The sequence below is a fragment of the Budorcas taxicolor genome, chromosome 25 (genome assembly GCF_023091745.1).
Source record: "Budorcas taxicolor isolate Tak-1 chromosome 25, Takin1.1, whole genome shotgun sequence".
NCBI lineage: Eukaryota > Metazoa > Chordata > Mammalia > Artiodactyla > Bovidae > Budorcas > Budorcas taxicolor.
In genome coordinates, this window is record NC_068934.1 from 46,738,552 (window position 1) to 46,765,453 (window position 26,902).

At 48.5% G+C, this 26,902-nt stretch overlaps 1 protein-coding gene across 8 annotated transcripts in view; it reads left to right on the forward strand.

Annotated features, from left to right (window-relative positions):
* The window catches only part of PPP6R3 (protein phosphatase 6 regulatory subunit 3), a 123,183-nt gene extending 105,494 nt beyond the window's left edge, over positions 1 to 17,689 (forward strand). For 5 of the 8 annotated variants that reach the window (XM_052662419.1, XM_052662423.1, XM_052662427.1 and 2 more), the window contains 6 exons: positions 3,073 to 3,226; positions 4,541 to 4,647; positions 6,179 to 6,329; positions 12,381 to 12,500; positions 12,799 to 12,978; positions 13,750 to 13,806. In XM_052662419.1, coding sequence (XP_052518379.1) covers positions 3,073 to 3,226; positions 4,541 to 4,647; positions 6,179 to 6,329; positions 12,381 to 12,500; positions 12,799 to 12,955 — 689 coding nt within the window. In that variant the 3' untranslated portion in view covers positions 12,956 to 12,978; positions 13,750 to 13,806. Of the gene's footprint in view, positions 1 to 3,072; positions 3,227 to 4,540; positions 4,648 to 6,178; positions 6,330 to 12,380; positions 12,501 to 12,798; positions 12,979 to 13,749; positions 13,807 to 15,499 lie in introns of those variants that run through there. The other 3 variants (XM_052662424.1, XM_052662426.1, XM_052662420.1) reach the window with 2 other exon arrangements.
* The last annotated feature ends 9,213 nt before the right edge of the window (positions 17,690 to 26,902 follow it).

Sequence of the window (26,902 nt, forward strand, 5' to 3'; positions counted from 1 at the left end):
AGCATCGAGACTCAGTGTGAGACTTGAGAAACGACGGGGGCTCATCAGGAGCGGGGGGAGGCTGCCGGAGGCCCTGAGCTTTCGGCTTGCTTGTGCGTGCGTGCGTGTGTGTGGTTCAGTAGTATTGTGTATTCACACTGTTGTGCAGTGGAGCCTCTAGAACTTTCTCACCTTGCAAAGCTGAAGCTATACCCACAAACGGCACTCACCATTCCCCCTTCCCCAGTCCCTGGCCACCACCATTCTATCTTCTGTCTCTGAATCTGACTCCTCTAGGGACCTCATCCTAAGTGGAATCATGGGGTATTTTGTCTTTTGTGACTGGTTTACTCCCTTAGCATGGTGCCCTCCAGGTTCATTCATGTTCAGGTGTGTAGCAGGGTTTTATTACTCTTTGTTAAGGCTGAATGGCATTGTGGAGTCTGGATCTGTGAGATCGCTGGGTGGGTGAGAAGTGACTTGGGGAGGGACCATACACTTGGTGTGACTCACTCCCACTGTCTTGGTGGAGCTCGGTGTGGGGACAGGGAGAGACGAAGGGCAGGGCTGTGATGTTCACCCACAGGGCATGGCCTCACAGGTCTCAGCCCTCCTGACCTTGCTGCTTGGGAAAGCTTTCTTTGTACTGCCAGGTCAGCTGGGGTTGAGATGGGACTGGGGCGGGGGAGTGCTCCCCTCCAGGGCTCTGAGCTGCCTCGGCCTCTGACTTGAGAGCTTCCACCATCCACGCAATCTCTGTGGCTTCTTCCAGAGTTTTTCTTGACTGTTGAGAACAGTTTCTCAACAGTTAATGTTAGAGTAATTCTGGGGAGCTAGTCTTTCCTGGGATGGTAATAATAGGAAATGACTAACAACAGTCATTTCTGTGTAGCCTAGTTTATTTGGATGGAGTGAGTCCAGAACGTTGCATATGGTGGGCAGGCAGAAATACCTGTCACCTTCCCGGAGGCGACAAATAGTAAAGAATCTGCCTGCAATTCAGGAGACCAGGGTTCGATTCCTGGGTTGGGAAGATCCCCCGGAGAAGGAAATGGCAACAAGCTCCAGTATACTTGCCTGGAGAGTCCCATGGACGGAGGAGCTTGGCAGGGTACAGTCTGTGGGGTCGCAAAGAGTCAGACACGACTGAGTGACTAACACTTCCACTTTCTTGACTTTCTGAGGTTGCAGGTGAGGTTTTCAGACATTAAGGTCCTATTCCTTCTCAGAGCCCATGGAGCCCTGCCGCATGGTACACAGATCAGAGGGCAGGAAGCTCAGAAACAGCCCTTCTTCAGTACCTGCTAGATGAGGCCCTCATTTAACCCTCAGGATTAAGTAGATGGTTTTATCTGAAGAGAAAAAATGAGGAAACCTAGCCTAGGGGGAGCTGAGTGAGTTGCCTGCAGTCCCAGGAAGGTCTGTCTGTAGGGTGGAGCACTTCTGTTATGCATAGGTCCTTCTTGGTCGTTTGTCTTGAGGAGCATCCCCAAGTAGCTCGGTAGCCTAGCATTCCTTCCTTACAGCCTGGAGCCTCCAGTTGTGATAGAGAACATCCATGATAAAGAGCGTGGTCCCCACTGCCAGCTTCTCTGCAGCAAGCATTTGGGCATTCCGCACGGGGTACTGTGCAGGAGCAGCACGGTGTGTGATGAGAGCAAGCAGGCCTGATTTCGGCTGAGGGGGACACACCTCGGGTGGCGACATTTAAAGAGAGACAGAGGCCGGCAGGACCTAGACCGCAGCAAGAGAGGAGCAGCCAGACAGGGTGCGCGGTCCTGCCACCCCCATCTCTGAGCACTCTCCTGTGCCTGCAGGCCTAGCAAGCCAGTGGGAACAGAGCTCCTCTCTGCTCTCAGAACTTCACTCCTGACACCAAATGTGTGCGTCTCCCACACAGCTCAGCCGAGGCCCTGACCGTCTGAGTCAGGCCCGCAGGTTAGGGCTCACTCGCCCCGCGAGTTGGCCGCCCGTCCCCACCCCCGGCCGGTACTTCTAACCAACTGGCTGTAAACTGGGAGTTCCCATGACCTCTTTGGGTTTGATTATTTGCTAGAACTGCTCACAGAATTCAGAAAAACCTTTTACCTACCATTACCAGTTGATATATTAAAGGCTACAAAGGAACAGGACGGGTCCAGAGGGGTCCACGGGCAGGAACTTGGGTCCCCAGTGGAGTCTCATCTGCCACCTCTGTCCCCAACCCAGAAGCCCTGAAGCCCCGCAGCTTGGGTGTTCATGGGGACCTTGCTAAGTGGGCGTGATTGGTGAAATCTTTGGTCATTAGTGATTAACTTGACCTCTAACCCCTTACCCTTCTAGAAGGTTGAGGGAGGGGTGGTAGGGAAGGGCCAAAAGTTCCAACCCTCTAAGCACTTGGTTGCCCCACTCCCCAAGTCCCCATCCTGAGGCTCTCCAGGAGCTCCCAGTCTCTTCTCATTAGATACAGAAACCTTTGTCACTTCAGAGATGGCAGTGGGGTGGGCAGAGACTAAGTCTGTATTCCTCCTTGTATCTCAGGAAGCTCGCTGCTGTGTGTGCTCAGGTGAAGGGCGGCTGTGAGAAGCAGCATTGTGGACTTGGGGTGGGGCGGGAAGCCTTGAGGTTGTTCCCACTTTACTGTGACTGAGTACTAACATGCGTTTAAAAAACTATTTATTTTATACTAATTTTGGATTTGCAGAAAAGGTGCAAAGAATGTCAGGAAGTGGCTGTATACCCTTCACCCATCTTCCTCCTAGTATTCACGTAACCTTGAAACATTTGTCAAAATCAAGAAATTAACATCAGCATATTGTTTTCTGTGTGACTTTGTATTCTTGTGTGTTAATCGCTGTTGGAAAAAAAAAATTATAGAAAGGGGAATTGCTAAGGGATCAAAGGAAACACACAGCTTTCCAACAGACAGAGGTTGTGGAGCGGCCTCTGCATGGCTGTGGCTGTCCGCTTCCACCAGTAGTGTGCCAGAATACCCTTTGCCCCACACCTGCAGTCTTTTTTCTTTATTTACCACTGCACATCTGTTTTTGAAAAATGCTTGTGTTACATTAAATTACTGAAGCATTCTCAAGGTGGAATTCCTCTCCTTTTTAGCACCCAACTGGTCAGCCAACTTTGATGTCCCCATGGAGACGACGCACGGTGCTCCCTTAGACTCCGTGGGGTCTGACGTCTGGAGCACGGAGGAGCCTATGCCGACGAAGGAGACAGGCTGGGCTTCTTTCTCAGAGTTCACGTCTTCCCTGAGGTGAGCACGTGCGCGGCTCTCCCAGCCTTCCCACCTGAGAACCGGGTGTGAAGAGTGTTCCCAGTTGAATACAGTGCCTTACACAAGGTTGAAAAATCAATGGGGTGGTGGGAGGGATGTAGACACAGCTCTGAGTTACAAGGAAACACCACCCCCTTCCTCCCTGCTCTCCTCCAGGGTGAGCTGGGAGGCGGAGTGGATGGTAAAGTGGGCTGAGGAGATGGCCCAGGGAGTCAGGGAGCTCCTGAGGGCCGCCTCTGTGAGGAGCGTTACGGAGGCGCGGCATGTACCCTGAGTTTAGTAGATAATACTGAACGTATATTCCGCTTGGAGCCAGCCTACTGCTGTAAATTAGGGGTGTGTCGATGTGACTGTCAGTCTTGTTAATTGCATTAGTCTCAGCGACAGCGGCTGATCATCTTGTGGTTTTCCTGCATAATATTGTCGGCTTTGAGTATTAACCGTGGGTTTGATATCTCCTTACACTTATCTTTGATTTGCTTACTGTTGTTTCATTTTGTCTCCTGAAAAAAATGGGGTGGAGATTTCCACCCCCCGACTTTAAAGACTTTCTTTCCCTATTCTAACAAGACACGTTTTTAAATGGTAACTATAATGGCAAAGATTAGAAAACAGCCTGATGGGAGCTAGCATTCACCATTGTAGACAGATCAAGAGAGGAGACTAAAACCCACGTTGCTTTACAGCACCTCTGATAATAGCAGTGAGCCGTTATTCAGAGGTGAAGTGAGATTTATGGGAAATGTCTCCAAAATATAATGAGATGCTGGTTCTCCTCCGGTACAGGGCAGCCAGGTTTCTCTCTTGCTCTCCTGGTTACTTGAGAATGCTGCTGAAGCAACTGCTTCCCTTTACAAGCCCTTGTGCACGGGCCACGTTGTCTCATTAAACATCAGCAGGGCCAGGCCCTCTGGGCAGTCTGCCTGGAGGTGATAGGATTTTTGTGAAAGTGGAACTGTAGATACAGTTGATGGTGCACAGTGTATGCACTGCTGTCCCAACCTCGGGAGCCTGGTGGTTGTGCGAGCCTGAGGGGCTGGGGGCATCTTGAGACTCTCTGGAACCTCTGAGAAGTCCCCGTGTCGCTGCCCTGCTGACCCAACAGAAAATCTCCCACCCTGGCTCATCCGCCACTCCACTTTGCCGTCCACACTCACATTTGTGTTTCTCGGAGTCTGTAACCAGCTGTGTCTCCACAGTGGATTTGAAACCAGTGTTCAAAGGTTTTCTGTGAATGATGATCCTGAGGGCCGTCTCCCACTGCTCACCTCTGAATTTTCTCTTTTCTAAAAGTACGAAAGATTCTTTACGGAGCAACTCCCCAGTGGAGATGGAAACCAGCACTGAGCCGATGGACCCTCTGACTCCCAGTGTGGCTGCACTGGCTGTGCAGCCGGAAGGTGGGTCCGGGGCCAGCGGCCTGCTCTCCTGGCGGTGTTCGCTCTGGAATGTGATGCTGAGTTCCCCAGATCTGGAAAGTTGTCTTTGTCCACAGTAGGTTTCTTAAAAAGTTCAAGGGCTCAAACGACCCAGGAAAATGAGATGTGGGTCTGATATCCTCAGGGCTTTGGGCAAAAAGCAATTGTGTGTTTATTCCAGAACCACAGCATGCTAATCCTAGAAAGAGTAAGGTATCTAAGTTGCCAGTCATTCAGTCCCGTCAAGACAGGAAAGGAAACAGGCCCAGAAAGGACGATGTCTTGGCCTGCAACACCCAGGGGGAATGAGACCAGCACTTGTCATGGGTGCTCCAGGCCTGGTTGCACCCAGTGCTTTTATTCTTTGGAGTGTGCTGTCTGGGTGCATTTCAGGCTGTGTAGTTATTTATTCGTTTGCATCTTTATGAACAGGTGAAATGGTTGAGGTTGTCCAGTGGCTGTCTTATTCAGAATAGGCAGGTGTAGTTTGCATGGGCCCTGAACTGTTTCCAACCTGATGATTAGGACTGTGGGAAGTTGGTGAAGGGGTGAGAAGGAGGGATTGACACGGAAGAGACAAAAACTTGGTTCTCAGAAAATGAGGGTACATGTGTAGGGCACAAGAACCAAGGGGCAAGGGAAATGAATAAATCCAGAAATTAGTGTTTTGTTTGTCATTCTTCTGAAAAATGAAAGTGAAAGTGAAGTAGCTCAGTTGTGTCTGACCCTTTGCGACCCCATGGACTGTAGCCTACCAGGCTCCTCTGTCCATGGGATTTTCCAGGCAAGAATCCTAGAGTGGGTTGCCATTTCCTTCTCCAGGGGATCCTCCCCACCCAGGGATTGAAACCAGGTCTCCCACCTTGTAGGCAGACGCTTTACTGTCTGAGCCACATTCTATATATATGACCTAGTTTATCACTGAGCAGTTCTATAAGGGGGTTCAAACACCTCCAGTTTTGTTCATAAGAAAACTCAGGCCCAGGTTGGGTGCTTTGACCTGGTCTCTGAGGCCAGGTATGAATTCAGATGCTCATCACCAGTTTACCACATGACTCCCTCTCATCGACAGAAAAATGACCCACAGAGGACCACAACAGGGTAGTTTAGCAAACAGGAAAAAGTAGGACCTGAGTGTGGACAAGCCAGAGGAGCAGGGTGAATGAGAACAGTGCCGGCTGAATGGTGGGTTGTGGCTACAAAATATTCGACCGCCTAGTCTGCCCTGTGCTGGGAGCTGGAGAAGTGAGGGGCGGGGCAGTCGTCTGAGGGACAGTTGGGTGTGCAGGTAGCGGGGGAGACTGGCGGTCTAGCTGGTCCTGGGCTGTAGTCAGTGATCCCTTGCAGCTTCTGTCTTGTGGGCGTCATTAAGAGGCAACAGCGGGCAGATCATCTCGTGTCTCTTCGTCTCCGAGCAGCTGAGGTGACGCTGGGTGGGTGGGTCTGCACAGAGGGGGTGGCAGATCCTAGTCGGTGTTGGTGCACGTGACCATCAGCTGTGTGTTCTTTTCAGCGCCAGGCAGTGTGGCCATGGAAGCCAGCTCTGATGGTGAGGAGGATGCGGAAAGTACAGACAAGGTAACTGAGACAGTGATGAATGGCGGCATGAAGGAAACTCTCAGCCTCACTGTAGATGCCAAGACAGAAACTGCGGTCTTCAAAAGGTAACCAGGCTCGGCCATACTGGCAGCTTCAGGTTGTCGGGAGGGTGGTGGAGGAGAAGCCACAAATACTAGCATCTGTAATTTCGTTCCCCTGTGGGTTCAGACATTAGCCTGACATCATCGTTCTATTATTTCCATTAAATTGATTAAATCTTAACAAAGAGATGGAGTTTGGCTCTCTCGGTGTCTGTGCCCTTCCCCTTTTAATAGTATTTTGAAGACTAAAGGTTGAGAAGACCGATGGGATTCAAAATACATGAGTTTAAAGAACTGACATACCTCTAGAAACAGGAATTGCATTGGGTACAGGCAGCAAAGCTGGGACCATCTAAACCGTAAGTTTGGGTCTTACACAGATCATTTCCTCCAGATACAATGCAACCAGCAGAATTCAGTAACAGAATGATAGCTTACAAAAACATATTTGGAAATTACCCTCACTTGTAAACTTATGTGTCAGAAAAAGGACTCATAATGCAAATTAAAAGCAAAGCTGAAAAACTAGTGAAAAAGATTCTACCAAAACCCACAGACTGCAGCTAAATCAGTGCTTAGAGCTCTGATCTCCACCTTACACAGACCCTTTCATATCACAAGAATAATGCTTCCCAACTTGTGAAGCCGGCAGGAAACAAAGCCTGGAAGAAGAAATTACTGTAGGCTGATGGCACGTGGGGGCCTGTGTGTAGAATGCTTTAAAGTTACAAGGTAGCAAACCAAAGCTAGCAGTGTGTTTTTAACTCATGAGCAAGGATGTATCTCATGAATGCAAGGATACTACAGTATTTTAAAGATTACTGATGGTAATTCATAGATAAAAGGTTGGAAACCTTTTGGACTTTCAGTAGGTGAAAAAACATTTGATAAAAATTAAAGCTATTTGTGACTATTTAGCAAGCTAGGAATAAGAAGTAGCTACTGATAAAAGTGTCTACTGAAAATCTACAACAGACTCTATTCTTAACAATGAAACATTTTGAAGAAATACTCATTTTCAAAGACAAGACAGACAGTGAGCCCTGTAGTTACTGCTTCTCATCAGCACTGTGCTGCTGGTCTTAGCATATGCAGCATGAAATAAAAGGAAATAAAAGACATACAAATTCAAAAGAGGTAAAATGGTTTTTGTTTATTTGCAGGTTCAGCTCAATCACTCAATCATGTTTGACTCTTTGCGACCCCATGGACAGCAGGTTAATTGTAGCTTATGACTTCCTATATAAAAATTCCAGTGGAATCTGTATGTATTGCTAGTAGAGTTTAGCGAGTTTATTGAATACACCCACAAGTCGATTGCGTCTTAGAAGCCAGCACAAGGTGTCTTAGATGTGCCCCTTCCCCTTTAAATGAGAGGTTAAACCTTGTCTGTAACTGAGACCGAAAGACCTCAATGCATAGGGAGAGACGTCAGTGCCGTGTTTCCTTATTGTTGAGTCACTGAATCACGTCAGACTCTTCTGACCCCAGGGACTGCAGTACACCAGCCTTCTCTGTTCGTCACTGTTTCCCAGAGTTTGCCCAAACTCCTGTGTATTAAGTTGGTGATGCTATCCAACCATCTCATCCTCTGTTGCCCCTTTCTCTTCCTGCCCTCAGTCTTTCCCAGCATCAGTGGCCAAAGTACTAGAGCTTCAGCATCAGTCCTTCCAATGAATATTCAGGGTTGGTTTCCTTTAGGATTGACCGGTTTGATCTCCCTGCAGTTTAAGGGCCTCTCAAGAGTCTTCTCCAGCACTACAATTCAAAAGCATCACTTCTTTGGTGCTCAGCCTTCATTATGGTCCAACTCTCTTATCTGTACATGACTACTGGAAAAACCATCGCTTTGACTATATGGACCATTGCCGGTAAAGTGATGTCTCTGCTTTTTAATACGCTGTCTAGGTTTGTCATAGCTTTCCTTCCAAGGAGCAAGCATCTTTTAGTTTCATGGCTACAGATACCATCTGCAGTGATTTTGGAGCCCAGGAAAATAAAATCTGTCACTGTTTCCACTCTTTCCCCTTCTATTTACCATGAAGTGATGGGGCTGGATACCATGATCTTAGTTTTTTAATGTTGAGTTTTAAGCCAGCTTTTTCACTCTCCTGTTTCACTTTCGTCAAGAGGCTCTTTAGTTCCTCTTCACTTTCTGCCATTAGGGTTGTATCATCTGCACATATGAGGTGGTTTATGTTTTTCCCAGCAGTCTTGCTTCCAGCTTGTGATTCATCCAGCCTGGCATTTCACTCGATGTACTCTGAATAGAAGTTAAACAAACAGGGTAACAGTGTATAGACTTGACATATTCCTTTCCCAATTTGGAACCAGTCTTTTGTTCCGTGTCCTGTTCTAACTGTTGCTTCTTGACCCACATACAGGATTCTCAGAAGACAGGTAAGGTGGTCTGGTATTCTCATCTCTTTAAAGAATTTTCCACAGTTTGTTGTGATCCATACAGTCAAAGGCTTTAGCATAGTCAGTGAATTTCCTTGCTTTCTCTGTGATCCAGAGAATGTTGACAGTTTGATCTCTGCTTCCTCTGCCTTCTCTAAGTCCATCTTGTACATCTGAAAGTTCTCAGTTCATGTACTGATTACCTTGCTAGCATGTGAAATGAGTGCAGTTGTACCGTAGTTTGAACATTCTTTGACATTGCCCTTCTTTGGGATTGGAATGAAAATGAAAACTGACCTTTGCCAGTCCTATGGCCACTGGTGAGTTTTCCAAATTCGCTGGTGTGTTGAGTGCAACATTTTCACAGCATCATCTTTTAGAATTTGAAAAAGCTTAGTTGGAATTCCATCACCTCTACCAGCTTTGTTCTTAGAAATGCTTCCTAAGGCCTAGTTGACTTCATACTCTAGGATGTCTGGCTCGAGGTGAGTGACCACACCATCGTGGTTATCTGGGTTTTTAAGACCTTTTATAGTTTGCTGATCACTATGTTTGCCAAAAGGGCTTCCCAGGTGGCACTAGTGGTAAAGAACCTGCCTGCCAGTGCAGGAGGCATAAGAGCTGTGGGTTCAGTCCCTGGGTCAAGAAAGCCCCCGGGAGGAGGGCATGGCAACCCACTCCAGTTCTTGCCTTGAGAATCTCACGGACAGAGGAGCCTAGTGGGCCACAGTCTGTAGGGTCGCAGAGAGTCAAGACACGACTGAAGTGACTTCACACAGCACGTTTGCTAACTTTGGCGTTGCTTCTCGATGGATTTCTCCTCAAAATCCCAATGGGAGTTTTTTATGAAAGGGAGAAACTGATTGTAATTTTCAGAGAGGACTGAGGAGAGCCGTGAAGAGCAGGATCACTGTAAAGAGGAGGGTGAGGGGCCTCACCGTGGTAGCTTTCAGGGCTCACTGTTACTAAGACGATGCCGAGGCTGTGGTGCAGAGCTCTGCGAGCAGGCCCGTACACTGACGTGGTCAGGCGACAGTGGAGAGGCTGGCAGACTGTGAACATCCATGTGAGAACACAGGCTGAGCCTCTGCTCTCAGTACAGGTGGGAAAGACAAAACGTCTAGTCTCCTAAAAGACACGATGAAGTGAAAAGACAGGTCATAACTAACGAAGAAACACAGGATATAGGGGAACCTGATACCAAAGGAAGAGACAACAAATGACTTCTGTAATTTGAGAGGATACAAACAAGGCCTTATTTGCGGAGGGAAAAGGTAGACTGGCCGCTGGGCCAGGCTCGTGTCGGTGACGGCGAGAGTTCAGGGCGTCCACGCGTGCCACACGCTGACCTGTCAGTTCCTCAGTTGTCACAGAAGATAGAAGTGCCAAAACTGCCTGGACCTGTTAATGAAGTAGTGAAAGCCTAATTCCAGAACCAGATGAAGATAATTACAGAAAATGATCAGCTTATGTCACTCACAGGCAACTAAATGGAGAAAACCTATGTGAAATATTTGCTAACTGAACCTAATAGTATACAAAAAAATTTCATAAGGATCAGTTTATCGCTGAACTGTAAAGATCACTGAACTGTTCAGCATCATTAAAGTATACCAGAAATACTTCATAATGATCAGTTAGTTTATCCTTGAATTGTAAAGATGGTTCAACATTAGAAAATCTGTCTGTGTAATTCAGTGCATATTAATAGAATGAAGAAGGCATTTGACATTTTTGATGAAGCGTTTGGGGCGGGGGGCAGAAAGTTGTATATGATTAAAACCGAAAGCACCATGGTTATCATCCCACTTTCCAGATGGGAAGATGTGGTACTGGAATTAAGTGCTGTGGCCAGAGTCTCATGGTAGTCAGAAGGAAACACTGTTCTCACCTGAGGGCAGAAAGGGGCTGCTTTTTCGAAACAAAACAGACTGCCTTTAAAAGCATAAACCTCATGCAGAGAATAGGATAGGGTTGCATCAAAGTGAAGAATTTCTGGTTGATAAGTTACTGTAGACAAAATTAAGAGGCAGATGGCAAATTAAGGGGGAAAAGCTTATAGTTCTAAATCATCCAGAAATTAGCATTTAATACTCAAACCAGTAAGGAAAAGAATGAAAACCCAGATCCGAAAATGGGCAAAAAATAGCAACAGGCAGTTTATAGACAAGGACACCCGAAGGGGCAAAAAGAAGAAAAACTCAGAAGAGATTCTGAGAACTCAGACACATCTTATTAGACCAGCAGGAGGGGGAACGATAGGGATCATGAGTATTGGTGGGTGTGGAGCCGCAGAACCCCAAGGCCCTGCTCGTGGTGGATGCTGACAGGGGCAGTCATTCTCGGGGGCAGTGGGGGCTCTCTTGTAGTTGGAAAGATGACAGTGTTTTCCAGTCCTGGTGTGAAGCCTGAGAGGTGCCCGAGTGGGCCCCCTGGGGCGGAGGCAGGCAGTGGCGGCCGTTGCAGCTTTGTGTCCAGGCTCTGGTCTCTGCGAGGTGTGCTGTGGGATGGGAGGTGGGCTCCTCGGGGTGCTGTGTTCCAGTCAGCGGGGCAGATGGGGCTCCCAGCTATGCTGGGGCCATCCCGAGTGCAGGGAGGGTGTGATTCATGGCCAGCCGTGGGTCTCAGAATCCACATGGGTAAAATGACTGTACGTTTTACAACAATGAATAACAGGCATGGAACCCATCAGCATAGCTGTGTTGAGCAGGGAATGGAGAGTGGGGATGAATTAGGAGGAGGAATGGGCTAGACTTCGGGTCCCCTCCCATAAATGTATTGTCCCAAGCCATCTGAAAGCCACTCAGAAGTCATCCTAAAATGAGGTTTCTCACAAGCGGATCGAAGATAGGACCCAGCACTAACGATGGTGGGACCTGCAGCTGCCCTCAAGCTCCGTTTAGTGCTGTCTCGAATTGTGTCACCAAAAAAACGGGAAGTCCAGACAGAATAGGCAAAAGTCTCAAGTTTCTAGTCCACAGACAGTAGAGGCGCCAGGAGCATCGAAGGGGAAACCATCCTTTGGTGTTCCATTTCCCCAAGCCTTCTGACCCCTTAAGGCTCACCTTGCCCCGGTCCTGGCCGCTGTTCCCGCTCTCTCCCGCCATGGTTTGTCCTTCTCAGGCCTTGTCAGAGACAGCTCGAGAAGCTGGTCCTGGCTCAGCTGCATGGCCTTCTGCTTCCGGGACCTCAGCCAGCAAGCCGATGGGGGGCTTGGCCCTGGGCGCAAAACCTTTAACTGAAGACTCGTTCCTTCAAACAGGTTCATTTGACAGCTTCTCCGAGCCTGCAGTTTTGCTTGTGTGCGGTCGTGGACATAGTATCCCCCAATGCCTCATTTTAGGGTGTTCTGAAAGTCTTGTCCATTTCTTTTTCCGTTTTGCACCCTTGGCCTCAGAGTGTTGCGATCCTACCGGTATGTACAGTGCCGCGGGGCCGTGCTCCACCAGACACCAGCTGCATCACACCGCCCCTCTCTCAGCTCCCGCGTGTGTGGCCCTCCCCCTCCGTGGTCTCCCCGGCGTGCCCGTGGCCCCTGCCCCCTCCCCGAGCATGCTCAGCCCCGGGGCTTGGCTCCATGACCACCGTGACTTCAGAGCCATCGCATGCGCCCGCATCCTCCGCCTGCCGGTGCCACCGTGGCCTCTCACGCTGCCTGTCGTCCTCTTTATGCAGTGAGGAAGGAAAACTGTCTACCTCTCAAGATGCTGCTTGTAAGGACGTGGAGGAGAGCCCTGAGACGGCGGAGGGCAAGTCTGTGGCCCCCCGGCCCCCCAGCAGCAGCCCAGAGCAGAGGTGAGTGCCTGCTTCCCGCCGGCCGGCTTCAGCCCTGCCCTGCTTTGTCTCCTGGGAGCCGGGAAGGGCGCGGGCCTGGGGGTGAGGGCCATTGCAGCTGTCCTCAGCTGGTCAGTGACTGCTTGGCTCGGTGCTGCTCCCCAGTTCTGCATGGCAGCCAGGTGACTGAGCTGAGAACTTAGGTGTCGCAGCGCGCCTCCTAGCCCAGAAACTGTCTGCTTCTTGGAGGTTCTGTGAGAAGTTGTTGGGGGTGGAAGGGTCTCTCGTGCTGGCATACCCCCTCCTGTTTTTCTTGAAGGGGCACCGAGTTGGGGCTGGTACTGAGCCCCTCCAGGATTGGGTTCCCTCTGTCCTGCAGTCACCCAGCTACCAAGGCAAGCGGCTCCTGTGCCCACTGGTGCAGGTGTGTCCGTGTGACACTCGGGTGGCTTCCCAGAGTGCAGCTCGCCGTGTAAGCTCAGTGTTCTGAACTCTCAATGTGAGTCACTCTTTGGTTTTATTTTTGCAAAATACATGTCTTGTCCAGATGAAGTGTGCAGCTCCTACCTGCAGAGTCGAGGGATTTTCAGCATAACGTTCCCTCTCCAGTGGCTTTGAGCTTAGCCTGAGCCAGTGGTCTGGAGGCACAGGCCAAGCCCCAGCCTCCGCCCATCCCCGAGGGCCACCATAGGCCCCACAAGCCAGGACAGCCTCCTGGGCATCAGAGCTTGCCTTGGACCACACGGACCTCTGCTCAGCCCCGCACAGAGGGAACTTTTTTGATTGAATATATCCAATATATATTGAATATATCCTATGTATATATATAGAATCAAAAATATATCCTTTTTTGATTGTATATTCCTTCCATAAGGAATAGAGGAACCTTAGGAAACTTTCAGGGACGTGCTTTCTGCTCACCTGACCCCCCAAAATCTATGCATTTTAGGGGCAGTATAACCAGTGGTCACCAACAGGGGGCACTCTCAGTTCACAAGTCTATAAACCGAGTGTTCCTTGTGTAGCAAACCCAGCTTTTCTTTCTCATGTGGAAATTACTGCCAGAATGAGGGCTTTGCTTTTGTAAATAATTACTTTGTATAAACTGCATCGGTTATAAGAACTACTTGTACCTGTTGGCTCTAGTGGAGGATTTGGGAGGAAGAGTCGAGGGGCCCTCTAGCTTTGCGGGGTCCAGCCCGAGCTGTGTTGCTCAGGGTCTAGGTGAGTCATTTTTTTTGCCTGGAGTTGTTTTCCTTTGTTTTTCCAGAGGTCCTCCGTAGATCTGACTTCTAATCAGTTACCATCATCTCCGCATTGTCTGCCCGTAAATTTCCTTTGTGTTGTGTGCTGCCTACAAGCCAGCTAACCCGCCTGCTCTGGAGTCGCGGCTCCTGGGTCTGCTTTCTCTGATGCGAGTGAGGCAGGCCTGTGGAAGCAGCTGCTGGGCTCTGGAATGCAGGGTGTCTGCCCCAGAAACCTGCGTGTTCTTCTCCGAGCCTGGAGACATCTCCCAACCTGCAGGCCTCAGGGGGCGGAGGAGCAGGTGGGGAGAGCCAGCAGGAGGGGAAGGAGGGGGGCGTCACACATTGGGAAGCGGTTAGTCCTGGTGATAGACCCACAGATAACACAGGGGCGTGAAGACTGCCTGCCGCCGGGTGAAGGACTGGAAGCGGCACTCTGGGAAGCGGACTCCTGACCACAGGGACAGAGGCAGGCTTGCTGACGCAGCACGCCGCATTCCGAGAGCAGCGTATGTAAAGCGGCGCTGAGGATGGAGACAGCTGTTTGGGACTTCGTGTGCAGTCTTGCCCTTGGGGGTCCATCTACCAAATAGGAGGCTTTAGGTGTGCTGTTGACTTAAAGATGTCTGTTGCCACAAAACGTTATCTTTCAGTGTTGATCGAGTCTCTGTGGTATCGTGCCATTGGTGTGTAGATAGGCATTTTCATACGTTGTAGTCCTACTAATCTCTATGGGGACTTACTATCTCCCTTTTACAGGGGGAAAAAATAAGCTGAGAGAGGTTGAAAACTTTACTGAAGATCACACAGCTCACGGGTGGTAAAGACAGGGCCCATGTCTCTGTGGTGTAATGAGACAGCGTCCAGTGTGGGTCACGTCTGCCATGTGTGTGGAGCTGACTTCACGGGTCTCTGTTGGGACTGACGGGCTGAACCGGTGGACGCTGGGTCAGGAGGCCGTGTGCTGCCCGCTGTCAGCAGTGTCTCCTTTCCGGGGTCTACTCTGTAAGGTTTTGGGAGCACCGTGAAGAATCTCTTACATGCTCCAGTTGTGGTTTCGGCAGGAAAGCCCTGAGTACCCTGTCATCTCACACACACACACACACCCCCCAGCATTACCCTGACCTTTGCCTCATGGGAGTACGTGTTACAGGGCACACAGACACAGACACACAGACACACACACACCCCCACCCCCACCCCCACCCCCACCCCCACCCCACCCCCCACCCCCACCCCCCCCTCATTACCCTGACCTTTGCTTCATGGGAGTACGTGTTACAGGGCACACCTTTGTTCTCAGAGTTGGTCCTTTTAAGACAGACTTCTCTTGTTTCCCTTCACCCCCGCCCCACCTCTTCTCTGAGTAGTAGAATCCTACTTTTCCAAGTGAAATTTCATGTGGATGGCAGTGTATGGAACATGAAAAGCTGTGCTGAAGGAGGGGTGATCAGATAGCTTCCGAAGGCTCCGGGAACAGCGGCTGCAGACCGCTGGCCTGCTGCCTCCGTGCTTCCGGCGGGAGGTGGGGAGGGTCTCCCAGCACCTGCTGCCCTGCAGCCCTTGTCTACCCGAGCCGAAGCTTAGAGCTGTCGGTTAGTTTCTGGAGCTTTAGGAACGTTCACTGAAGAAGCATTTCGTGGAGTGACTCCTGAGTGCAGGCTTTGTTCTAGGCCCACCTGAACAGTATTCTGATGGACGTCGTCCACCCACTCCGGGGTGCGGCACGGCGTTGGTCTCTCTGGGAGTCCTGAGGCCGTCTCTCGCCCCCTGCAGGACCGAGCAGCCGAGCGTGCCGGGCGACGCGGCGGTCAATGGCCCCGTATGATGAGGAGCCCCCCGTGCTGCTGACCGAGGGCTGCGGGCGCCACGCGGGCGGGGCTCTGGGCTGCGTGGGGAGCCCGCCAAGCCACCGCTGCTGCACTCACTCTGCAAGGGATCAGGACCAGCAAGCTTTCTATTCTAGTCTAAGACGCTGTACAGAAAAACCCAGACGTGTACAAATGTTGCACATTGACAAATACCAAGAATTTTTGCGTATGTTTATATTGTATTGTTCTAAATAATGGGTAGCCTGTGAAATAAGATCTTGCCACCCATGTAATAATAGTAGTAATACTATAGTTAAAATGGCTGTAAGAATAGTTTTATAAAAGTGAATACACAGATCTATTGTATTTGAAACATAACTATTTGACAATTATTAGTGTGACCAAAGTATTAGGCAGTTTTCATACATTTTTCACCTTGTACAAAATTCTGAATTCATTTTCTTCCAGGTTGACAAGGAGTTGTAGGATTGAAACACCCTCCAAGTGTTATTTTGGTTGTTCTAACTTACAAAAGTGATTTTGAATAAGAAATATTTGGTGTTCTTTTTATAACCAGTTTTTAATTGGTAACTGTTTTCTGTATTGTTTAAAAACGGATCAAAAAATGTAAGTCTATTGGTAGAGATTAAGTATTTATTGCTACAACTTAGTTGATAAATTGTGTTATTGTAAAGCCATATGTTCTGTTAAAGTCTTGTTTGCTTGAACTGTTTATCCCTACAGGTGAAACACTAGACTGTTTGGAGTGTACATGGCTTGTGGTTTGGGTTTTTTTTGTTTTATGTTTTGTTTTGGTTGTTCATCTGCCTTTTAACCCATTCACCAAAATTTACCTTGTTAATAACAAGCATCACCAATGAACATTTCAGAGCAATCTGCATATGTGACATACCTGAATCATATTAGGCAAGTCAGTGGAAAAATGCTCGTGCTGCTAATGGAATTAGAGTGCGTTCATTTTACAGGCTAGTCTTTTTAAACTAGAAATCAGAGTCCAGCACCTCAGCATGCCCATTGTTTTACTGTACCTTGTGAGATTTTCACTCGTAAATTCTAAACCAGTGTATTTTTTTTTAGAACTGGTTTGTGTACATATATAGTGATTATGGATACTAATTCAATGTAATTTATAATTTTCTATGTCAATATAAAAATACATCACAGCCTTCTCAAACAGCTGAAGCAATATATTGTATATTGCCATGTCGTCTGGTGAAAGGGTTAAATTACTTCACCTCTTGCACTTTTAGATGCAAATCAGTTTTTCATTTCTGTAATAGAAAATTATTCACGTATTTTTACATCATTTGTTTTTCCTGACCAGTATTTAAAACCAAAAGGATATTCTGAAAAATGGCCAACGATTTTTTTAGAAATAGCATCCCAAGCAGCGTGCCTAAACATTACATTGCATATGGAAATAAAAAAAATCAAATGTCTAATGCCTTATTTCTGGTTTACTTTCCCACTGTAAATGGTGTGGAGGCCCTTGGTGAGGTTTCCGGAGGCAGACTAGCCCCCAAGGACAGTGGGGCCAGCCGCGTGCCCTGGGACAGTCAGTGGGGCTGCCGCGCTGGCCTCTGCACCAACTCAGGGACCCTTGCTGTCGGGAGCTCCTATCAGAAGACACTGTCCTCGAGCACGCTCCCCTGGACCCTCAGCGCCGCCCGAGGACAGGCCTCCCCTCGCTGGTCTCGGTGCTGACCGACGCGGCCCGACCTCGGGGACTGCCGGTGGACGGCGCGCCCTGGTCTGGCCTGGTGGAGAGCTCTGTGGGCGCCGCCCGGCTCCAGGGCTGCACGCGCAGTCCCGCACCCTCTGGACCTCCTCAGCCTCTGCACCTTCCCAAGGTAGACCTGGCATCTTGTTCATCCCGCCCGCTGCTGACGGAAGGGCCCTTGGGGCTTCTCCCTGGGGTGGGTTGTGTCCTGCTCGTCTCGCCTGGCAGGGAGGGGACACGGGTGGGCAGTGCAGAGTCTGTTGGGGGTGGGAGTCTGCCAGCCCCAGGGATTGGAGCGAGTACACGCTCATTGAGTTTCTACTTTAATTTTTGTGGATTGGCCCTACTGAATGCAAGACTACAGATGTCTATAATACCAGACCTGTATTAAAACGACAAAATAAAGCCTGGTTCTTTGTTTCCAGAAGTCTCTGTACCTTGCTTGGGCTCTAGTAACCAGACAGGGTTTGAGGCTGTGAGCGAACCACTGCTGGAGTCTGAGGGGTCAGGCTCCCTGGCACGGGATCCTGGGCTGGCGAGAAGGAGCCACGCTGGGTGACGAGCTACATGTGTCCCACCCCTGCGGCGAGAACGGTTGGTGCCGACGGTGGGAGCACCGTGCGAGCCCGAGTCTTCCCTGCTGTGTGTGTCCTCCATGTTTAGCGTCTCCCCAGCCTGGGGCTCTGGTATCTAGACCTGCCAGTAACTTGGAGGTGAAACTTCTCAGTTGTTCCACAATGCTGCCACCACGGCACAGCTGCTTGCTTTCCCTATTTGCCCACGTGTTTGCATGAGAAAGTGTCCCCCTGGTTGGTACCCGTCCCCCAGAGCCAGCTGGTCACCAGGCCCCCGTGTTAGACTGGATGCAGCGGGACCGGCCAGGGCACCGAGGGCACCGGGGCCAGCTGGCGTTGACATAGTCAAAAGCCGCTCCACCCACACAGGACGGAGAGCTTTTCTGTCTCGGCTGCTTTTTCTGTCACATGGGAAAACCACAGCAACGAGTTCGTGGATATAAAACAGGAAATGTTAGTATGAACTCCCTACTTGCTTCTCCACCTGCTAACGTTACCTGCCGGCCTTTGCAAATCTTGGCTTTCGGCCTGGGTTTGAGCTGTTTACAGCCTTCACCTCCAGAGAACTCAAGTGCCTTCACTCCAGAAAGACGGAGTTAGTAATTTTTCCGCCTCAGAGTCAGCTGCCTCTGACGTGCCAGCTCTGGCCCAACACCTGTGTGCAGTTTTGTCGGGACAGCCGCGCCCCTTGGTTTGTCCACTGTCTGATGCCCGTGGACCCCGGTGACAGGCCGGGAGTCGAGTTGCTGGCCTCTCTCCACAGCCAGTCTTCGTCCTTTTCTTTGATTCAGTTTCTTCATCTGCTTCCTGTTCCTGTCCGTACTGACGCCTTTCCTGCTCAGCCCTTCATCTCAGTGGTCAGCCTCTGGGCTTTGCCCTTACCATCTGTACCAGGCTTTCGTTGCTTACCTAGTGAACAGAACAAGCTGCTGCCTTTGAATTTATTCCCTGAGATGGCTTATATGTGCTTAAAGATGAGGACCACTCGGCTGATGGTGTTCCATACCATGTGACATAAGATGCTGGGTGATTCTGTTTCTCCTGTACAGTTCTCCGCTTGTTAACGGAACTGAGATCTCAAAACACTGTCCTAAAAGCTTCATGTGCATTGACTTTCCTTCACAGCAGTTTTACGAGATGGATGGCTGTCCTTGTTTCACACACGGATGAGAGGGTTACAGGTGTTGGTTTTGACAAAGGGTGCCCAGCTAGCAGGTGACAAGAGTTGTGAAGGTTAACTTTTCAGTATTTAAAGAACAATGGTCAGTGTATGAATGCTCAGCTAACATCAGCTGTCAGTATCAGTAACTGTTGGTTACTGTAGTACACTACCAATCAGATCCTTACGGTGTTTATTTTTTTCTTGGAATTTGCCACTTTGGCATCAGAGTAGAGCAGTGAGTGGAGACTGTCAAATATTGTGGAACAATAGAAATGTACAGGCATTGCAGTAGGCAAAGCCAGGTAGTGAACAAGACCGTTCGAACACAGACCAGTGTGTGTATGAGAATCACAGTTGACGGGACTACAAGAACAGTGGCTTTTGAGGGACTCATCCTTGCTCCTGGACCCAACCCCAGCTGGCTGCTCTCGTGATCACTGGCATTGTTGTATAGTTGCAACAGAGGCCATACGGCCTGCAGACCCCAACGTGTTTATCTTCTGGCCCTTATAGAGAAAGCTTGCTGGCCCCTGACGTAGATCAGTGAAATGGAATAGAATCCAAGAGCAGACTCACAGGGACATGGTGTGTTAATTTTCAGCAACATTGCCAAGGCAGTCACACAGGGAAAGGAAAGTCTTTCCAGCTGGCACCTGGCTGTATGGAAAGGGATTAACCTTGAATCCTGTCAAATGCCATATACAGAAATTAATACGGAGGAACTGATTGGGGACTCCCTGGTGGTACAGTGGTTAGGACTTAGTGCCTCCACTGGTGAGGGACCGGGTTCAGTCCCTGGTCAGGGAACTACAATTCCCCAAGCCACGTGTCTGTCACAGTTCCCCCTCCCCCCCTGAAAAAAAAAGAACAAAACAGGTGGTGGGTCTAAAAACATAAGTATTTACATAAGCTTCTAGATGAAGACAATAATTAGCTTTGCAATGGGCAAAGAATTTTTAGGACACAAGTTGCAAGGGAAAAGAAATGAGGCTGCCATCAAAATGAAATTTTTCTGCTCTTCCAAATGAACAGGTTAGACCGTGGAGGTCCAGGACAAGAGCAACCTCTGTGAGTCTGACAGAGGACTCCCATCCAGGAACTAGAAAAATGCACCTGAAATAATGAGGTGAAGTGGAACCAATGGGGAAGAGATGAGCACATATCACCAAGGAGTCACACGCGTGACCAAGAAGAATATAAGTAGTTGTGTCAAGGCACCAGTCACCAGGGACTGCAAATTAAAATCACAAGTAGCTACCCTCTCCCACCTGGTAGAATGGCTAAAATTAAGACCAGCATTACAAAATACTGATGAAAATGTGGAGCCAGTAGAATATATGTCCATGAAAGACATACAAGGATGCTTATTGCCGCTTCATTCATAATAACAAGGTCAAAACCATGTCCAACAGTGGGGAGATCGGTAAGCAGCTTACAGTATGTGAGGTCACAGCTGCTCACGGAGGTCCATGCGGTGGGAGGCTGAGGACAGCAGCTGGGGGGCTCCTGCTAAGTTGTTTCAGAGGTGTCCAACTCTGTGTGCCTTATGGACTGTGGCCCCCCCAGGCTCCTCTGTCCATGGGATTCTCCAGGCAAGAATACTGGTGGGGGGGGCATTGCCATGCCCTCCTCCAGGGGACCTTCCTGGACAGCAGCTGGAAGGACTCACTCGTAAAACAAGTGGGAAAAGGGAGCCAACCTCTGTCGGGTGCTGCAGCTCCCATGGAGCAGCTGGGACCTCATCCTGGATCAGCCTGCCCCACAGTGGGCGACTCCATCCAGAATATTCTAGGATCCCTTACACAGAGCAGGCACTTCGCACCATCACAGGAGATGGTTTGAGGCTGGACAGACTGTCATGAAGCCATTAGACAAAAACTGAACTCAAGGAATCATAACACCTCCAAAGAGCTTACAAGCTGAAATTCCAAGATTGTCATACAGAATTCTAATGTTAACAAGAAATATCCAACTCCGTGACTAGGATCTACTTCAGGTGAAACTGATTTTGTGGAACAGTCTCATAAAGACTATATTGTCATCCTGTTTATTTAACTTCTATGCAGAGTATATTATGCAAAATGCCAGCCTATATGAATCACAAGCTGGAATCAAGACTGCTGGGAGAAATATCAGTGACCTCAGATATGCAAAGGATACCGCCCTAATGGCAGAAAGCAAAAGAGCCTCTTGATGAAAGTGAAAGGGAGACTGAAAAAGCTGGCTTAAAACTCAGCATTCAAAAAACTAAGATCATGGCATCCGGTCCTATCACTTCATGGCAAATAGATGGGGAAATGATGGAAACTGACAGACTTTATTTTCTTGAGCTCCAAAACCACTGTGAGTGGTGACTGCAGCCATGAAATTAAAAGAGGCTCCTCGGAAGAAAAGCTACGACAAACCTAGACAGCATACTAAGAAGCAGAGACATCACTTTGCCGACAGGGATCCATTTAGTCAAAGCTTTGGTTTTTCCAGTGGTCACATACAGGTGTGAGAGTTGGACCGTAAAGAAGGCTGAACTCCAAAGAACTGATGTTTTTGAATTGTGGTACTGGAGAAGACTCTTTGAGAGTTCTTGGACTGCAAAGAGATCAAACCAAAATCAATCCTGAATATGCACTGGAAGGACTGATGCTGAGGCTCCAATACTTTAGCCACCTATGTGAAGAGCCAACTCATTGGAAAAGACCCTGATGCTGGGAAAGATTGAGGGCAGGAGGAGAAGGGGGGCGACAGAGGAGATGGTTGGATGGCATCACCTACTCAATGGACATGAGTTTGAGCAAACTCTGGGAGACGGTGAAGAACAGGGAAGCCTGGCATGCTGCCTATCCATGGGGTCATAAAAAGTTGGTCACGACTGAGCGACTAAACCACATAAGGACTAAAGGATGTTTAGTAGCTCAAGGAGAGAAATAAAGAGACACAGAATGAAGACATTCCTCCCCACCCAAAGAAACAAAATTATTGTAAACAAAATGTCTAGAAGAGAGGAAAACCAGTCAGAAATAGTGTAAACGAAAAATACAGCCAGTAACATTTTTTAAAAAGTCAGTAGACAAGATCAACTGTGGACATAAGTAGAGGGCTGAGGGGTTAGAAGATAGTTCTCAGACCTTCGGCCAGAACCTGGCGTGAATGATGAGAGCTTGCAGGGCTTGGCGGATGGGTCGAGGCTGTAGCATGGTCTGAGGAGAGTTGCAGAAGATTGTGGAGAAGCAATGTTTGAACAAATACTAGCTGGTTATTTTCCAGAATTAGAAAAGACACAATCCTTAGATTGAAGTTGTATTTGGAATTCTAAGCAGGATAAAGAATCATCCCTTAGTACTTGCTCAATTGATTTGAAAGAGTATGCACAGGGTATCCTGAGACAAAACAGCATTTTCTGGAAAGTAAATGAAATTTGTTGGTCTCATTAAAGAACAAATGGATGGCCAAAGGGAAACAGGTCTGTGATGATTATCTAGTTGTGGGAGCATGGAGGCGGGGGAAGCACGCAAGAATATGCACCAGATGGGATGCACCTTGTTAACAGAGTGAGGACTAAAACCATACGGTCTCAACAGATGCATAAAAAGGCATTTGACAGAACTCAGCATCCTTTCGTAAGAAAACTCTGAACAAGAGAGTATAGAAGGAACATACCACTACGTAATCAAGACTATATGACAAGATAGTGGTTCCATTTCCTTCCAGGTATTGTTCGGTCGCCCAGTCGTGTCTGACTCTTTGCGACCTCTTGGGCTGCAGCACGCCAGGTCTCTCTGTCCCTCACCATCTCCCGGAGTTTGCCCAAGCTCATGTCCATTGCATCAGCGATGCCATCCAGCTGTCTCATCCTCTGAGGCCCTCTTCTCCTTCTGCCCTCGATCTTTCCCAGCAGCAGGGGCTTTTCCAGTGAGTCAGCTGTTCGCATCAGATGACCAAAATACTGGAGCTTCAGCTTTAGCATCAGTCCTTCCAGTGAATATTCAGGGTTGATTTCCCTTAAGATTGACTGGTTTGATACTTCTGATAAGTACCCAGAATTGGGATTACTGAATCATATGGTCGTTCTATTTTTAATTTTTTGAGGAAACTGCATACAGTTTTCCAAAGTGGCTGCACCAATTTACATTAACAGTGCACAAGGGTTCCCCTTTCTCCACATGTTCACCAATATTTGTTATCTCTTGTCTATTTGACAATGGCCTTTTTAACAGGTGTGAGATGGTATCTCATTGTAGTTTTGGTTCACACACCCCTGATGATTATTGATGCTGAGCTCTTTGCCATGCACCTGTTGGCCATCTGTATGGCTTTGTAAAAATGTATATTCAGGTTCTTTGCCCACTTTTTAATTGGATTATTTGGGAATTTTGCTGTTGAGTTTATGGGGCTTCCCAGGTGGCACTTAAAGAACCCTTCTGGCGATGCAGGAGATTTCAAGTTCGATCCCTGGGTTGGGAAGATCCCCTGGAGAAGGGAATGCAACCCACTCCAGTATTCTTGCCTGGAGAATTCCGTGGACAGAGGAGCCTGGCAGCCTCCTGTCCATGGGGTCAAAAAGAGTTGGACACGACAGAAGTGACATAATCTGCGTGCGTGCATGTAGGAGTTCCTTATATATTTTGTGGATTAATCCTTTGTCAGATATCTGGCTCACAAATATTAATATATCTTTTCCCGTTTGTAGGTTGCCTCTTCATTTTATCGTTTGTTTCTTTTGCTGCGGAACCTTGTAGTTTGACGTTGTTCTGCTTATTTATTTTTGCTGTCAAACCATAGTCATAAAAAATATTTCATGATTTTGATGTCACACCCAGAAATATTACCAGAACCAGTGTCAAGGAACCTTGTCTCCATGTTTTCTTCTAGGAGTTTTTATTTTCAGGTCTTCCATTTCAAGTTAATTTTGCAAGTGGTGTAAGATAGGGGTGCGACATCGTTATTCTGCGCGCTTCTGTTTTCTTTCCTCGCCTTGCCTGTGTTGTTCCTAATCTAATGAGCACAGTGTTGTTTCTTTCTCTTGAAACTTTCACGGTGTCCTCTTTGGCTTTGCTTTTTAGCAATTTGTTTATGATGTGCCAAGGTTTGAGAAACTGGGGGCACATGTATCTTTTCTGCCTTTCTCTTCCCTTGCATCCCCTCTCCTCTCCTGGGATTCTGGTTACACATGTGTTGGACGGCTTCGTATTCCACAGAGCTCTCAGGCTGTCCCTTTGCCCTCGGTTTTCTTCCTCTGCGCTTTTTTGGTTAATTTGCATTGACCTATCTTCAAGTTCACAAGTTCTTTCTCCTACCATCTCCTTTTTGAGCCTATCTAGTGAACTTTTCATTTATGTTATTTTGCTTTTGGACTCTAGAATTTTCATTTGATTATTTTTGGAGTTCTCTTTTCTCTGTTGAGATCCCCATCTGTTTCCTCATTAAGACTATGTTTTCCTTCAGCTGTTTGGTCATTTTAAAATTTAATTCCTTTGACATATGTATAATAGCTGTTTCAAAGCTTGTCTGCCAAATCTAACCTCTGGGTGCACTCGGGTCAGTTTCCGTTGGCTGCCTTCTTCCTGAATATGAATCACAAGTTCTTGCTGCTTCATGTGTCTAGTTATTTCGTGTTGCTAACAGGACAGCACAGGTGGTATTTTACAGCCACTTTGGATTCTGTTTTGTTCTCAAGATTGTTGGGAGTTCACGTGACAGATCTGAAACTGTAAAGTCTCTCCTCCATGGTGTGTAGCAGCTGGCATTTCTGCTCAGCTTTTTAGCTTCCAGCTGTAGCCTTTGTGGCTTGCCCTCTGCGTCTGCATACTTCACAGAATTTATACTCAGATTTGGAGGCCTTTTGTAGCTTCCTTGTCTGGCAACTTGACACCCAGTTTTCCAGCAGCTCTGCCAGTCCACACGCTGTCCTCTGACACTTCAAGCCAGTGAGGCTTCAGCTTTCTGCCGCTACGCTCTGTATGTATAGAGAGAAGACTCATGAATATCACCCAGAGCGGTTATGTCTTAAGGGTAGATGCCTCTCTCATATCTGTCTGCTTTTTTACTGAGGCCCCTGAGAGCTCTGCTGTGCGTGTCTAGTTTGGTGGTTGTCTAGAGATCTGGGCAGAGTGCTGTCTTGTGGGTGGGGCTCACCATGCGGCTTCTGGGATGTCAGTTCCCCACCAGGACCTGAACCCAGACCATAGAAGTGAAAACGCCAAGTCCTAACCAGCCACTAGGTCACCGGGGAGTTCCTCTGGGCAGAGTTTATACTCAGATTCTGGGTCTCATTCCCTTCTGCTTCCAGGATTTCTCCCGTTTCCAGCTTCTCTGTTACCCTGGGCTGGAAGATTGTGACTTTGCACTGTCGTGACTGTGGAGCATACCTCATTGAGGGGCTGGCCTTTTATGCCTTTGCAGTCACTGACTGTGGCCACCCCTGGGCAGGTGCAGGAACGTGATTTCCATCCGCTGAGGGCATGTCTCCAGAGAAGGGGCCGTCCTGAGAGGTTCACCACCAACATCCACGGCAGCAACCATCCCCGGCCTGGTAAAGTGGATGCGAGGGGCACAACAGCAAGTCACCCCGGGGTATCCCATCGTCCTCCTTTCTGCTCAAATCCTGACATGCTCTTTCTAAACTCAGGGGAAGCCCCAGATTTCTCTCGGAAACACCACCCCCACCACGATTCCAGGCCCCTAAGACACCACCATGGAAGGCTTGCTCAGGGATCTATCTTCCTGGTCAGACGCCTCTGTCCCAGGAACTGTCACCAGTATCCTGCCTCAGGGATGAAATTACATGCTGGCTTCTGTTTCGTATGATCCACTCAGACACTGCCCTGCCCCTTGGAGCTCCCGCAATGCCAGAGTGGATGGAGAGATGATGCCCGCAGAGCAAACACTCAGTGAGAGGTTTCCTTGAGGGAAATTTTATTCTATTTTTTGGCCACGCTGTGCATCATAAGGGATCTTAGTTCCCCAACCTGAGATGGAACCCGTGCGCTCTGCAGTAGAAGCATGGCATCCTAACCACTCCACCCTCCCAATGCAGGGGGCCCAGGTTCAATCCCTCATCAGGAAACGCGACCCCACATGACCCAACTAAGAGTTTACATGTCCCAAAGATCAAAGATCTTCACAAAGATCAAAGATTTCGAGTGCCAAAACTAAGGCCTGGCACAGGCAAATAAATACATAATTTTAAAAAAGCCTATTGAATTTTAGGGCCTTTCTTCTTTCTTTTATTATTTTTCTAACAGGGAGTGACATGATTTCGGACAGAAAGTAACAGTTTGTGTAGACTAGATTGAAAGGCGAAATCTTTTCCCTCTGGTTACAGCATCAGTAGTGGCTCAGATGGTAGAGTCTGCCCTCAGCGCAGGAGTCCTGGGTTCAATCCCTGGGTCAGGAAGATCGCCTGGAGAAGGGAAAGGCTATCCACCCCAGTATTCTTGCATGGAAAGTTCCGTGGACAGAGGAGCCTGGTGGGCCCCAGTCCATGGGGTTGCAAAGAGTTGGACACGACTGAACAACTAACAAGTTCGTCTAACAGGGAGTGACATGATTTTGCAGAGAAAATAATCGAACAGTTTGTGTAGACTGGACCGAAAGGCGAAAGCCACTGTGAAGTAACTGATAAAATTTTTCCCTCTGATTACAGCAGCAGTGCAAGTTCATTATAGAGATTCCAAACATGGAAGCACAGAGGAAGGAGAGCCACCTGCAGCGTCGCCACCCGGCCTTGACGCACTCCTGGAGTTTTAGAGTCTATCGCGCTCCATCACCCGGCCTTGACGCACTCCTTGCGTTTTAGAGTGTCTATCGCGCTCGTTTGTTGCACGGCCTTGTCATCTGTTCTTCCCATGTCAGGAACAATTGATCAAGGCCATTCAAGTGAACTCCAAAACTCTG